Source organism: Pteropus vampyrus, unplaced genomic scaffold (assembly GCF_000151845.1).
Source record: "Pteropus vampyrus isolate Shadow unplaced genomic scaffold, Pvam_2.0 Scaffold44, whole genome shotgun sequence".
Taxonomy (NCBI): Eukaryota; Metazoa; Chordata; class Mammalia; order Chiroptera; family Pteropodidae; genus Pteropus; species Pteropus vampyrus.
The window spans coordinates 3,847,491-3,861,494 of record NW_011888825.1 but is presented as its reverse complement, the minus strand read 5'-3'; the positions used below and the strand labels follow the sequence as shown (position 1 = coordinate 3,861,494).

Sequence of the window (14,004 nt, the reverse complement as noted above, 5' to 3'; positions counted from 1 at the left end):
TTTCTTAAAAACACATTCCTCAATCCTGCCTTACAATCAAGATTTGCTGTTCTCTGATGGAAATGCTCTGTGCCAGAGGTTTCCAAATTATTTATGAATTAGCTAAAATGCTGCCTTCTCATAGAATCTTTTTCTGACTTCCCCTGTTTAAATTAGTCTCTGGCTCTGTAATATCACCCTGCTTCATTTTCTTTAAAATTCGTATTACTATCTGAAATGACATTGCTTGTTTTCTTACATTCTTACTTTCTGTGTTCTTTCACTAGGCTGTAAGCCCATGAGAGTAGGGACATACTTTTCCTTATTACCTGCTAATCCTCGCATTGGTACAGAATCCTTGTCTGTTACAGAATTGGTGCTCCATAGGTATATGTTTAATAAAGGAATGCTTGCAGGAAGCAGAGGTCCAGGGAGCTCTGAAGTCATGTGAAGTCAATCTCACATGACTTATAATTTTGGACTTGTATTTTATAATCTAATTAGGTCTAAAGAAAGTAAAAAGGGGATACTATTTGCTATAGACTGAATTGTGTGTCCTCCCGCCCGCCCCCAGTTCTTATGTTGAAGCCCTAACCCCTCATGTGACTATGGTGATGGGCCTTTAAGGAAGTATTAGGTTAAATGAGGTCAATAGGGTGGGCCCTGGTCTGATAGGATTAGTGTCCTGATAAATAGAGACACTAGAGAGCTTGTGCTCTCTGTATGCACAAAGAAGTCTATGAGTACACAGTTAGTGACATGGTAGCCATCTACAAGCCAGGAAGGAGGTCTCACTGGAAACCAAACATGCTGGTCCCATATCTCGGACTTCCAGCTTTCAGAAGTGTGAGAAAATAAATTTCTGTTGTTTAAGCCACCCAGTCTATGGTATTTTGTTACAGCAGCCTGAGCTAAGACGCTATCATAGAGTAGTTGAACTTGTTTGTAATGTCCTTTGAAAACTGAACCCCACTTAGTTCTGACATAGGCATGTGAACATGTGTGACAAAAGGCCCTTATGGATTGGCCCAGGCATGTTCAAAGGCCTGTTCCAGGCCCTGTTCTTGGGCATTATAGTGTCTGTTATTCAAGCTGTTCTCTGCTTCTCTATTCTTTAGCTCACTCTATATTCTGTTTTCCCAACTTGGTATTCCAGGTGGCTAGATGGTGTTGGCACTCCTCCAAAGTCTAGCAGAGCTCCTGCTGCTCAGCTCAAGGAAAAATAGCCCCCATTCCCCTCCCAGAGTGGGGAGCATGGCAAGATCTATTGGCAGAGCATTTCTTGGTAGATTCTGGACGTACCTTCAGCTGCTCAAGGTCTGGCCTCTCCATGCTGACCACAGCAGCCAACAGCTGGTCCTCCAGGCCATCCCTGGTCACAGTGAAATTGATCAGAGTGGCCTGAGCCTGCAGCTCAGGTTGGTAGTGAGGATTAGCCAGCTTGGTGTGAAGGATAAGCCGGAACTTTGGATTGTATTCACACTCTTTCTCTCCAATTTTAATGAACCTGGAACATAAAGGCTCATGTGAAGGTGGGGTACCTTCCCGAGAGATTCAGTCAGGGACAAAATAGTTGATTATTTTTGCAAGATCATAGTACACAATATTGCTATATTCAGAAGATTCCTCCTAAGCTGTCTAGTGTAAGCCCTAGGATCGTTGTTGGCCCTAATGGGAGTAGAGGGTGATAGATTTTTCCCCATGGCCACCATGTTTGAGTTTGTATGCACAACTGCAAGGAGAGCCATTCACATATTATAAAACATTTCCAGCAGATGGCAGTAAACTGTTTGCAGGAAGGGGCCCTACAGTCTGGCAATAGGGCTTACTTTTTTCATGGATGATGGAGAATGACTTCTATGCGTAAAAATGGTTAATTAAGTAAATGAGCACATCCTAAGGACATGTAGAGGCAACTTATGGCCTAGGCAGTGGGTGAAGCTCCTGAGTCAAGCGACCCTTCCTTCCTTTTCCTCCTCCTTCTACCACTGGGTACTGATCAGCTACCAGTACCCAAAGAATAGGGGCTCATCGAATTGACAAAGAAAGGAGTCTCAGAACTAAGAAGTCGGGCTTGGATAAAATGCTCAAACATAAATGTCAGCCCACCTTTTGGTCACTTCTAAAACTCCTTCAAAATAACGCAGTATGGCATTTAGAAGGAAGTCAAGGAGAATAGTGATTGATGGAAGCAGAGTTATTCCAGGAAACTTTCTCTAATTGACGAAGGCAGCTAAATCATTCATCTTCTGGAGGAAAGAAAGGTGTGCATGCTATGGGGAGCTACTTGACATGAGCTGAGGAGAGGATGTTCTCAGAAGAGCAGACCTGTCCACAGTTCTGCCTGGGGCTGTGAACCAGCTCTTCACAAAGGATGGGCAACATAGCTGAATCTTACCGTCCTTTTTTAATGAATTCTCTTCCAAGCAGGGGTCCCAGAACAGGATCAATGGACTCTTCTAAATTTTCAATCATCACCACATCTCCAGCTTCCAGGGCATGCTCTATGGTTTGAAGGTATCTGGGGAGAAAGTCAGACAGTAAGAGCCTGCAGCAAGGTTTAGATTCAGAGGAAATTTAACAAGAAAACTGTGGCCTCTGAAACACAGTGATAAGCTTGGAGGCACAGCTATATGAGATGATTTCAATGGCCACATTTTTCTCTATTTAAAATTATATTTAATTGATTGTATACAGTTTTAGAAATAGGGGAAATTACAAAATATTAAAAAAAATACAAAAATTAACTGTAATCTTTCCATCTCTCATTTACTTTTTTAATGATTTTCCCCAGCTTTATTGAAGTAAAATAGACAATTAGTTGCTCATATTTATATTTACAATTCAATGAGTTTTTTTACAATTATAGTTGGCATACAATATTAGTTTTAGTTGTACAGCATAGTGATTAGAGATTTATATAATTCACGATTTGGTCATCCCACTAAATCAAGTGACCTTCTTCCTCCTTACATATTTTTTACAACATTGTTGACTTTTTTCTCATGCTACATTTTATATCTCCATGACTATTTTGTATCTATCCATTTGTACTTCTTAATCCCTTTGCCCTGTTTAATCATTCTCTAACCCCGCTTTTATCTAGTAGCCCTCAAAATGTTCTCTGTATCTATGAGTTTCTTTCCATTTTTTTTTTTTGTTGCTGTTGTCTATTTCGTTCTTTAGATTCTATATGTATGTGAAATCATGTGGTATTTGTCTTTTTCTATCTGATTTACTTCATCCAGTGCAATACCTTCTAGGTCCATTAAGGCAATATATTTTCTCATCTCCTTACTTTTAGTCTCCGTGTGTCTTTTAATCAAAGTGAGTCTCTTGTAGGCAGCATATGTAGGGTCTTGTTTTCTTATCCATTCAGCTTCTGTATCTTTTGGTTGGAGCACTTAATTCTTTTCCATTTCTGGTACTTGTTGATACATATGTAGTTATTTATTCATGTTTTTGTTACATGTTTTTTTTTTTTTTCTTAAAGAAGTCCCTCTAACAATTTCTGCAATATTGGCTTGGTGTTGATGAATTCCTTTAGCTTATTTTTGTCTGGGAAGCCCTTTATCTGTCCTTCTACTCTAAATGACAGCTTTGCTGGATAAAGTACTCTTGGTTGTATATCCTGGGTTTTCAACACTTTGAATATTTTGTGCCAAGCCCTTCTGTCTTGCAAAATTTCTTTAGAGAAATTGGCTGCCAGTCTTATGGGTGCTCCTTTGTAGGTAACTAATTGCTTTTCTCTTGCTGCTTTTAAGATTCTTTGTATTTAACCTTTGGCATTTTAATTATGATGTGTTTTGGTGTGGGCCTCTTTGGGTTCATTTTTTGGGGTACTATTTGAGCTTCCTGGGGTTGTATGTCTATTTCCTTCACCAGGTTAGGGAAGTTTTCCATTATTATTTCTTCAAATAGCTCTTCTAGTTCTTGTTCCCCTTCAGGTACTCCTATGACCTAGATGTTTTTACATTTAATAGTGTCTCATAGACTTCTTAAATTATTATTACATTCTTGGTTACTTTTTTCTTGCTCTTCTGACTGGGTGTCCTTGGCTTCCCCATCCTCTATATCGGTGGTTTGATCTTCTTCTTTATCCACTCAGTCGATTCCCTCTAATGAACTCTTCTTCTCAGATAATATATTCTTCTTTTCTGACTGGTTCTCTTTTATAATTGCAATTTCTATTTTTATGTTTTTTAAATATCTTTTTAAAGTTCTTATTGAGTTCATCTACATGTCCCTTAATTTCATTGAGCATCTTTATAATCAGTGTTTTGAACTCTTCATCTGTGAGATTGTTTGACTCCATTTTTCCTTTATCTCTGTTCTATTCTCTCATGTGGTTTCTGCTTCTTTGTCTTCCCATTTTGGCTGCCTTTTTGTGACTGTCTTAAACACATATTATATATAATATTTATATTCAAATAATAGATACCAAATATAAAAAACCATGTAATGGAAAAGTAGTCAGTGGACATGAACAGAGAATTAATAGAACAGATATTTACTGAGGGCCTACTATGTATCAGGCACTGATTTTGGTATTTGGGGTACAGGAATGAGAAAAAGAACAAATCCTTCTTTTTAAAATATAGTTATTGATCAGTTAGAAAAGAATATATTAATCAAAGTTTCAGGAGATGGCCAATATTAGATTACTTGTGCCTGTCGATAGAGTTAAAAATGTTATCATGTCATTTCTCATCAATTTTGCTATATAAGAAAGGATCCATTTGGGTATTCAATATTTGCTTTGTTTAGCTATTTTTGTGCATGTTTGAGTTCAACAACCATGGGTGACCTTGACATCTGGACAAACATGTTTGAGACATGACCAAACCTCACTTTGGTGGCTGTATGTTAGAGTGGATAAACCTTGGGTTTCTAACTGAATATCACCTTGGGTCAAATACTGCCTCCATCCATTTTTTAAAAAAATAACAAATTAATTTTTAATTGTGGTAAAATATACAGAACATAAAATCTATCTTCTTAACTATTTTTAAGTGTAAAGTTCATTGGCATCAAGTATATTCACAGTAGTGCACTACTCAGGACCATTCCTCTCTAGAACTCTTTTCATCTTGCAAAACTGAAACTCTGTATCCCTCAGATAATAAATCCTCGTCTCCCACTTCTCCGTCCTCTGGAATCACCATTCTACTTTCTGTCTTTATGAAACTGACCTTTCTAAGTACCTCATATAAATGGAATTATGCAGTGTTTGTCCTTTTCTGGCTAGTTTATTTCACTTAGCATGACGTCCTCAACATTTATCCATGTTGTAGCATGTGTCAGAATTTTATTCCTTTTTAGGGCTAAATGATATTCCATTGATGTATATACCATATTTTGCTTATCCATTTATCTACCAGTGGACGCTTGAATAGCTTCCACTTCTGGCTCTTGTAAATAATGCTGTGATGAATATGAGTATACAAACATCCACTGCTTTTAAAATTGTGTACTCTTCGGGAAATTACTTATGTGAACCTCAATTTCCTCAAATGTGAGCTGGTACCAATAACACTAAATTTATATGCCGTGTGGATTTAAAAAAAGCATTTACATAAAACTCCTAATACCAAAAGTGGCACATCTCAACTACCTAATACATGATCTCCACCTCAGTCCTTTTCCCTTACTGCCTGATCCTATTTTTCTCATGCATCCTAATGCACAGAGTAAGAATTGAGTACTGAAACTATAGAGCTAAGTTCTAACAGAGTTAATGAAGCAATGGGGTGAGACATGCTGAGGCCTGGGCTTATGAAATGTGATGGGTACTAGACAGACATTCCAGCGTTCATGTCTTTTCATGTAGAAACTCCCCTATTTGTATGTACAAAGCCACATGGCAGGTACAAAGGGCTCTGTAGTTTTCATAACTAACTTGGCTGCTGTGCATCCAATTGTAAATGTCCAAGTGTTCCTCAGGAGAAAGAGAGTTTATGTTTGTTTGGTATGGCTCAGGGACAGAGGTAGGAATAATGGATCGGAGAGAGCCAAGGTAGGCTAAGTTTTGGCTCAACGTGAGAAAGATTTTGTAAAACACACAGTTGTCTGACAATGAAATGTAATATTTGGGGAGGCAGAAAGTGTTCAAGGAGAGATGTGAGGATGAATCCTAGGGATAGTGGAGCAAAGACTCCTGAATGGGTCAAGAGGCTGACCATATGATTTCTAATGAGAAAGAAAAGCAGAGACTTTAGTACCCAAGCCTCTTGCATTGAGATGTATGGCAAATTGGGGGGGGGGGGGGGGGCATGAGAGATGTCATGGAGAGACCAGGAGGGTAGAAACAAACCACTGGGCTTAAGATTTGCTTGTAACAGTTTTTTCCTTTGCCAAATGGTAAAAGTGGGACCTTTTATGCTAAGCCACTCACCCCTTCTGACCAATCTGGGTAACACGGAGATCTTCTCCATATTTGTTCTTGATCCATTTGATGCCTTGTAGTTGAGGGTCAACCATGAGTGGCCAGCGTTCACAGTTGATGAGGATGGTGGCATTCTCCATGGACATTCGATCTGCTGGTAGGCCCTCGTTCTGCCAGGCAGCCACATTGGCATCATCTGTCAGCATCCTTAGGGGATCCAGGGTGGGGGTGACAGGGATGGGAACCTGATGAAGAAATACCATCCACATTCAGAATGGAAGCATGCTTTCTCAGCTGGGGGTGGAAAACACAGTAGCTCACTAAAATGATACAACTCCTTCAAAAGTAAGATCAAAATCCCACTGAAAAATGCTTTTCTGGCTATGTAATTATTTCTGGAAGCAGGTTTTCTTAAGTCCTGATAGTCTTTTTTCTCTTGACTGATGAACAACAGCAGAAATTCAGCCCATGTGACCCTTTGCTCTTCAGTATATTCACCTAATTGGATTTCTATCATAGATTATTTATATTTTAATCAATAGCTTCTTCTATACCCTTACCCATGTTAACAGGGTCACTTCTTTACTACATTTCTGTGTTTCTTATGCATGCTTCATGTGCCAGTCCACACTAACCACTCTCTCCTCTCATCTACTTCACCACTTGCTGACAGAGGCCCAGCTCACAAAGAACTGGAGATGCTTACCTTTCTCTTTGCCCAGAACATCCCGCTCCCAGAGCTGCTTACGTGACCTTTCTCTGAAAACAACTCTGCTGGTACACACTGGGAAGCGGGTGAGCAAACCAGGCCTGAGTGTGCCTCCACATGGCCCCTCTGTTTCCCTTAACAGCCCTTATGTGTGCACAGACCCTTACTTCTCTGTCTCTGTTGACCTCTCTCAGCTCATTTAATTCTTGTACAAGTAATTTTTCACCGGGGATACTTAAAAAAAAAAGTTGAAGTAACATTCAGTGTTATGTAACTATCAGCTCTATCTGGTTCTGAAACATTTTAATTGCCCTAAAAGGAAGCTCCATACCCGTTAGTAGTTGCGTCTCATTCTCTCTTACCCCCAGGTCTTAACAACCACTATTCTGCTTTCTATCTCAATGGATTTACCCATTTTGGATATTTCACATAAATGGAATCATATAATATATGACCTTTTGTGTCTGGCTTTCACTTAGCATAATGTTTTGAGGCTCACAATATGCTCTTTCAACCCCTCCATTTCTCTCTTCTCTGTGCTTTGTCTTGCCAGTTACCTTAGGAAAATCTCTCCAAACCCTCTCCTGTCCCTTTAATCATATCTATTAAGTGTACAAATGGCCAGTACTGTAGCATCAAGCAAACTTCGAAAGGGAAATCTGCCACTGGAGGTTTTTATCCTGTAATCAGAAATGTATTCATACAGAATTATTTTCCTTTGTAATCTTATACATTCTATTTTATGCACTAAAGCTATTGTTGTGAAAAGGAATCCATAGATTTTACCAGACTGCCAAAAGGGTTCATAGCACAAAAATGCATAAGAACCTCAAACAAAGCCAGGACAAACCTTGCTAAGCTGCCACCTATCTCCTTATCTTCGTTCACTCAGTTAATGATCATCTTTTCAACAGTTTCCTTTCCCACAAGTATTCAAAATAAATAAACAGCAACTTTATTTTTTGTTGATTTCCTAATACTGTAACAGTTTTTAAACCACTATTCAACAAATCATCAGGAGAGTGAGATTTCATGAGTTCATTTATGAACTCATCATTAGACAACATGGGTTTTGTGTTCAAAGGAGACACCTACAGATGAATTTTAGAATACTACCCTTACTGTATGTGGTGAACCCTTACTGTATGAGCTGACTCTTGCTGTAGCTGCTTGTTATGAACCTTATCTCCATTGAACTATGAACTTCCTGTAGGCATTCTGGTCTGGAATGTCTTCTGCAGCTCCTGCCTTATGGAGTTGTTGGCCGTGTTGAATATTCAGTGAATATTTGTGGATTGAAGACTTCGAGTGATGTGGAAGTATCAAGGTAATATTAAGTATTATTCTGACTATTGACTCCAGATACAACCCTGAGCCTTCTTCAGTCAGGAACTAGCATTTCCTCACTTTATCATGTCAGTATAGAGAAAGGAGTTGGAAATAAATTCTATCAATTTATACTAATAGGACAAGCTGAGTACTCAAGACAGGAGTACATAAAGTTTTCATAAGGGCAGTCTGTGAATGAAGGGCACAGACTACATAGCTTTGAGGCCAAGTGACAAGGTGCAATGCAGAATCTGAGAAAGGGGCCTTGCCCCTCCCTGCTGCTACTCTGAAGTTTTAAAGAGCAATGAGCTTCGAGGGAAACACAAAGTAGTTTTGGTGCTGCTCAGGTTTTATCATTTTGAGGCATGCCAGGAGATAGCCTGCTGGGCACCAACCCAGGCTTCCCATGGAGGGCCCCATTAAGAAGAGAGACGCTGTCTCCAGGTGGCCTAGAGGGCAGTGGATAGCAATACAGGGCAGTGTGGAAGGACGTGGGTGCATATGTATCACTCCTGGATCCCAGAGTTCATTAGGGGATGCTCAAGTGGTGGTGGGAGAAAGTATGCAAGAAAGGACTAGAAGATTTGGGTTATCATTATCATGTGAGCTCATTGGTACCCACAGGCTGGTGTGGGCAAGATAAATTCTGGCTTTACGTACTTTCAGCTGGCTCAGGTAGGGTCTCCAGGTCTCGTCCATGAGGCTCTGCCGGTATTTCTTTGTAAAGAAGCCAAGGTACGAAATGAAAGCAGCAATAAATAAAATGTCTCCACATAATTTCCTTTCCTGTTGTTTGAAGTTCTGCACAGCTTCTGCCCACCTCACGTTTTCAGAAGCAAGTCCTCCTACCTACCATTTCAAAGGCCAGAGAGAAGAGAAGTCTTGTTACACTGAGGGCTAGATAGAACCATAGATTCAGTCACAGAGGCACACAATACACATTAAATAGCAGAAGGCTCAGAATATCATTTATGTGGCCCTTTTGATCACTGGGGATTTGTACTGGCTGCAGCAAACATTTTGGTAAATAAGCCCCTGTTCTGTGTTGTACATTATGTGGGCTATGGATAGACGACATATTTTGAATGCAGGCTTCCAGGATCTACCCTTATAGGTATGGGGATGTACCATCCACCTCAAAGGGTTGTTGAAAAGATTAAATATGGCTGTGTATGTTAATCACTTAGCATAGTGCCTGGTCCGCAAAACATATTAGAAAATCATGCACCTCTCCCATCTTCTCTTCAAATGCTGGATTATGAAAATAAATAAAATTAATTTCATGCAGTATAAGTAATTCACAGTGGATGGTAAGATAGACATGGTAATTAAGACACAGAGTTAGAGATACAGAAACATGGGTGTGTACAGAGTAGCAAGACTGCAGAACAAGTGCTTACTCTGTCCGGAACTGCTTTTGCTCCCCATCCCAGGGGCATCCCTCGCTGGGGAGATGAGACACCCTTTTCTAAAGAGAACTGTTAGGTGTATGGTGGAGCTTAGCTTCTTGGTTGTGATTTATCCTTTTTTCTTCCTTGAAAGATGGCATTAGAGTATGTCAGAGCTGGGAAAGATCTTAGGGATTTGCCAACCCAACCATTCCCATGCCCATTTTTATATGACATGGATAAAGAACAGAAAGTTGAAGTATCTCGCCAGAACCTCTAGGTCAGTAGAGGCAGGGTGGCTTCAGAGCCCGTACATCAGAACTCCTGGACCACTTCTTGCAATGTTTGCAGAGGAGCTGTCTCTAAACCAAACTGTTTAGCTAAACTGATCATCTTAGAGCTATGCAGCAGGGAGTTCGGCCAACAACTGCAGACACAGGCTTATGGTATAGTCTCTCTTCACTAAAGCCAGCTTAGTTCAGTGATTGTTATTTCTCATTTCTCCCTATCTAGAAAATCTGATTTTGTTATATTAATAACTGTGGCAGGAATACATATAAAAAAGGTATGATTTCCACTTTTCTTAATTGGCGGGGAAGGTGCTGTAAAGGATCACAGTTGAAGAGAAATCACATCCAGTGGACACTGCTTTGCAATAAATCTTAGCTGATTTATGATGAGAAATATAAGCCATGAGGGATTTTAAAAAGCTGTGAATTCTCTGACACTCCTCTCATCAAGACTTGGTGTCTATGCTCTATCTCCTTAGTCTGTGATCGCTTGGCCCAGTAGAACACAGTGGAAGTGATGTTGTGCTGGCTTTCAGTCCCAGGTCTTGAGAGACTGGGGCCTTCTGCTTCCTGTTTCTTGGAATGCTTGTTCTTGGAGCCCTGAGCCATCACATAAGACATTTGACTACCCTACTGGAGAGACTGGAGACTACCCAGTAAGAGAGAGGGGCCCTGCAGACTCCATACTTGAAGTCGTTCCTGCCAAGGTGTATGTAAAGAAGGTCATTTGGGACCCTTCAGACCAGCTTAGCCACCAGCTGAATAACACCAAGTGGCCTGAGTTGGCACATAGAGTAGAATAACCCATTAGCTGAACCTTGCCCAAACTCCTGACCCACAACCTTGTGAGATTTAATGAAATGGTTATCTCTATGTTAAATCTCTATGTTTTGGAGTAATTTGATATGCAGCAACAGGCCCCTGTAATACAAGTACTCTGCTCTGACCTTCCGTTTTATTCTTTCAAGGAGGCCAGAGCCTGTGTGTGTGTGTGTGTGTGTGTGTGTGCGCGTGCGTGCGCACGCGTGCACGTGTGTACAGGTAATGTCATGTTCAGAAATGTTCAGGGTTAATAAGTCTCATTCTTTTCTGCTTCTATCTCAGTTCCTAATCCTGGCCACACACATACTATCAAATACCACACAGGTAAGAGTTTCAGAATTTACCTGTCAAATTCTGGCTTTGTTCTTTTATGCTTCCTCTGGTAGGTACACACAAATGTAAGCATGTCACGTCTCTCATGGGCTGCCTGACAGACCCAGTGTCCCCGTCCTCCCAACCATCTCTGTAGGAAAACTTCAACCAGCCTAGGGTGTGCATTCACACTTTTCTCAGGAATCAGTCCCTGCATCCCAGCACATTTTAATATTTTCCCCCAAGTCAAAGCAGCGCTAAGATGTGCTCATCTATTTTGCACTTCTACAGCACTTGACAAGCTCTGCTAATATAATTAAAGCTTGGGCTGCTGAGTCTCACACTCACCAGGCGATTTGCAAGGGAGATGGTGCCTGCGGTCACCTCAGCTTCTTGCTGACATTTGAGTTTGTCTGCTGTGGCTTTCTCAAACTTGGCTGTGAGTTTGGCCAGGTTTTCATTAAGTTGCTATTCAGGAAAGAACAAAAGGTTTGTCAGTAATTCCAGCCCCAGTTACCTCAGTGCTTCTGAGATGGGACTCGTGTGTAGGTGATTTTTAAGGAAGCTCCTCTTGAAGAAAGCTGTAAGGGACTGGGAAGGGCTGGGCAGGGGAGGAGAGAAAGGTAAATTAGGGGTGATCTTACACAGAGTCCCAGTGGGGACTTCAGCCATATCCTGCAGGAAGAGGGTGGAATGGAAGTCCAGAGCAGTCCTGACCCAAGTGAGGGAGCTGAGATTTCCTACTCCAGCACCTCAGTCATTGGTCAGGGCCAAGAAGGGTAATGAGCATAGGGGAGGGTGCATACTTTCTGTTTTTCTTCGTGTTTGGTGAAAAATGGGTTCTAGTAGCCTGCCAAAAAGATGTAGGTGCTGCTTTTAGAAGCAAAAGCCAACCAAAGCCTGGGGCCTGAAAATGGCCAGAAGGATCCCAGGGAGGCCCGGGAGGCACACATGTGGTATCTGCTGCAGCAGATCTACAGTCTGGGATTGGGCTTCCTGCAACCTAAGTCCTCCCCTTGCTTTAACATCCTAGGAATACAGGATAACTTTTATTTAACCTGATCATTCTCTTCCATTATCCCAAAGTATAAGAACACTTTTTTCAAAAGATATGGTTTGTATTTTTTCTAAATTTATTAAGAATTTAGAATTGAAGCACATAGCTTTTGTTTCCCCCCAAATACACATTTGTATACACAAAGATACATGGACACATAGCAGATATCTCCAAATGCACCTTATATTTATGCAGTAACTTGGGTTTAGGCTGCTCTGTTGGTCATTACCAAGTCAAAGAGAAATGAATTAAGGGCCAACATAGCTTGAAAACTGTGGTGAGGTGTTGAGGTGGTGAGGCATCCAATTAATGATTACAGACTGGCTACATTCATTTACTTCCTCTTCTTCCCAAGACTTGTCTAAAATGATTATGAAGTAACATAAAAGTCATCAGCCCATAACACCAAGCAAATGTTGCAGGCCATTGGAGGTTAAGGGATTCTAATACATTTATGGCAGATCATATTGACAGAGGATTGGAAACTGCCATAGCAGGGCAGAGGAAGCTGCAACCTAGAGTTGGCCTCAGTTTACCAAAAAGGAAGCTGATCAGTCCTTTAAAGTCTTATGTACCCTGGGGACTTGGAAATGTCAGGTGTATGTAAGGGGAATGTTGAAAACAAGAAAGTTAATTGGAAGTTATTAATTCCCCACCCCATATCTCCATTTCTATGCCCCATATGCAATGCCACCAGACATCTATGTCACCAGGCAGGAGATTCAACAGTGGTAGAGAAAATACAATATATCCTGGTATTTAGGATACATCCAGCATAACTCAGCAGATCTTGAAAGCAAATTCTGCCGGTCAACCAGCTCTGCCCTCGCTTGTGTAGCTATAATCAGCTTTTGATCACTACTCTTGTACACATGAAAGAACAAGAAGACATTTGATAAAGCCTAAGTTAAGGTAAATAAGAAGAAAAATATGCCCTGGGAAAAATAGATAACTTAAGTCATAAAAAAAGACAAGCATAAAACCCTTCACAATTAGTTTCTCAGAGAGATTCACAACGTTTCATCCATAAAACAAGAAGAGGATCCTAGTAACAGAAATAGAAAACAAAACAAAGCAAATGTTGTGGAAATTATTATTGTTAATGTAAAAAATAGTAAATTCCAGGGAAGGGTTAAAAGATGAATTTGAGGAAATCTAGAAAGTAAAAGAAAACAAAGTGAAAAAAAGATTAAAGAAAATAGAGGACTCACCAGGAGGTCTAATAACTAACCAATATATGTTCCAGAAAATGAAGCTAAAAAGAAAACAGAAGGGAGATTACCATAGAAATAATACGAAATAATTTTTAGAGCTGAAGAAAAGTCTCCACATGCCAAGCACAATGAATAAAAAAAGGATGGCAGCTGAGCATATCAATATAAAGTTTCAAACAGCAAGAAAAAAAATTGAAAGACTACCAAAAAAAGATAAATATAATGCATCAACAAAGGAATGGAACCCTGACTGTTCATCGGACCTCCCACCAGATGAGAGGATAAAGCATTCAATGTTCTAAGGGGGAAAATTAGCAATTCAGAATACTCAGCAAAATTGTCAGTTCGAATTAAAAATAAAGACATTTCCAGACTGGAACTATTAAGAAAATTTACCTCTTCTTATCAATATTTATGAGAAAGTTACTTAAGAATGAGCTGTAGCAAAACAAGAGAAGAAATCAAGAAAAGAGAAGGCATGGAGTCTAGAAGTCACTGGAACCAACCAACTGAAAGCAG

At 40.2% G+C, this 14,004-nt stretch overlaps 1 protein-coding gene across 1 annotated transcript in view; it reads right to left on the bottom strand.

Annotated features, from left to right (window-relative positions):
• DNAH9 (dynein axonemal heavy chain 9) overlaps nucleotides 1-14,004 on the bottom strand; it is a 327,356-nt gene that overhangs the window by 59,469 nt on the left and 253,883 nt on the right. The window contains exons 51-55 of the mRNA XM_023529851.1: nucleotides 11,563-11,682; nucleotides 9,063-9,251; nucleotides 6,374-6,609; nucleotides 2,378-2,500; nucleotides 1,282-1,486 (exon numbers count right to left, since the gene is read on the bottom strand). Coding sequence (XP_023385619.1) covers nucleotides 1,282-1,486; nucleotides 2,378-2,500; nucleotides 6,374-6,609; nucleotides 9,063-9,251; nucleotides 11,563-11,682 — 873 coding nt within the window. The remainder of the gene's footprint in view (nucleotides 1-1,281; nucleotides 1,487-2,377; nucleotides 2,501-6,373; nucleotides 6,610-9,062; nucleotides 9,252-11,562; nucleotides 11,683-14,004) is intronic.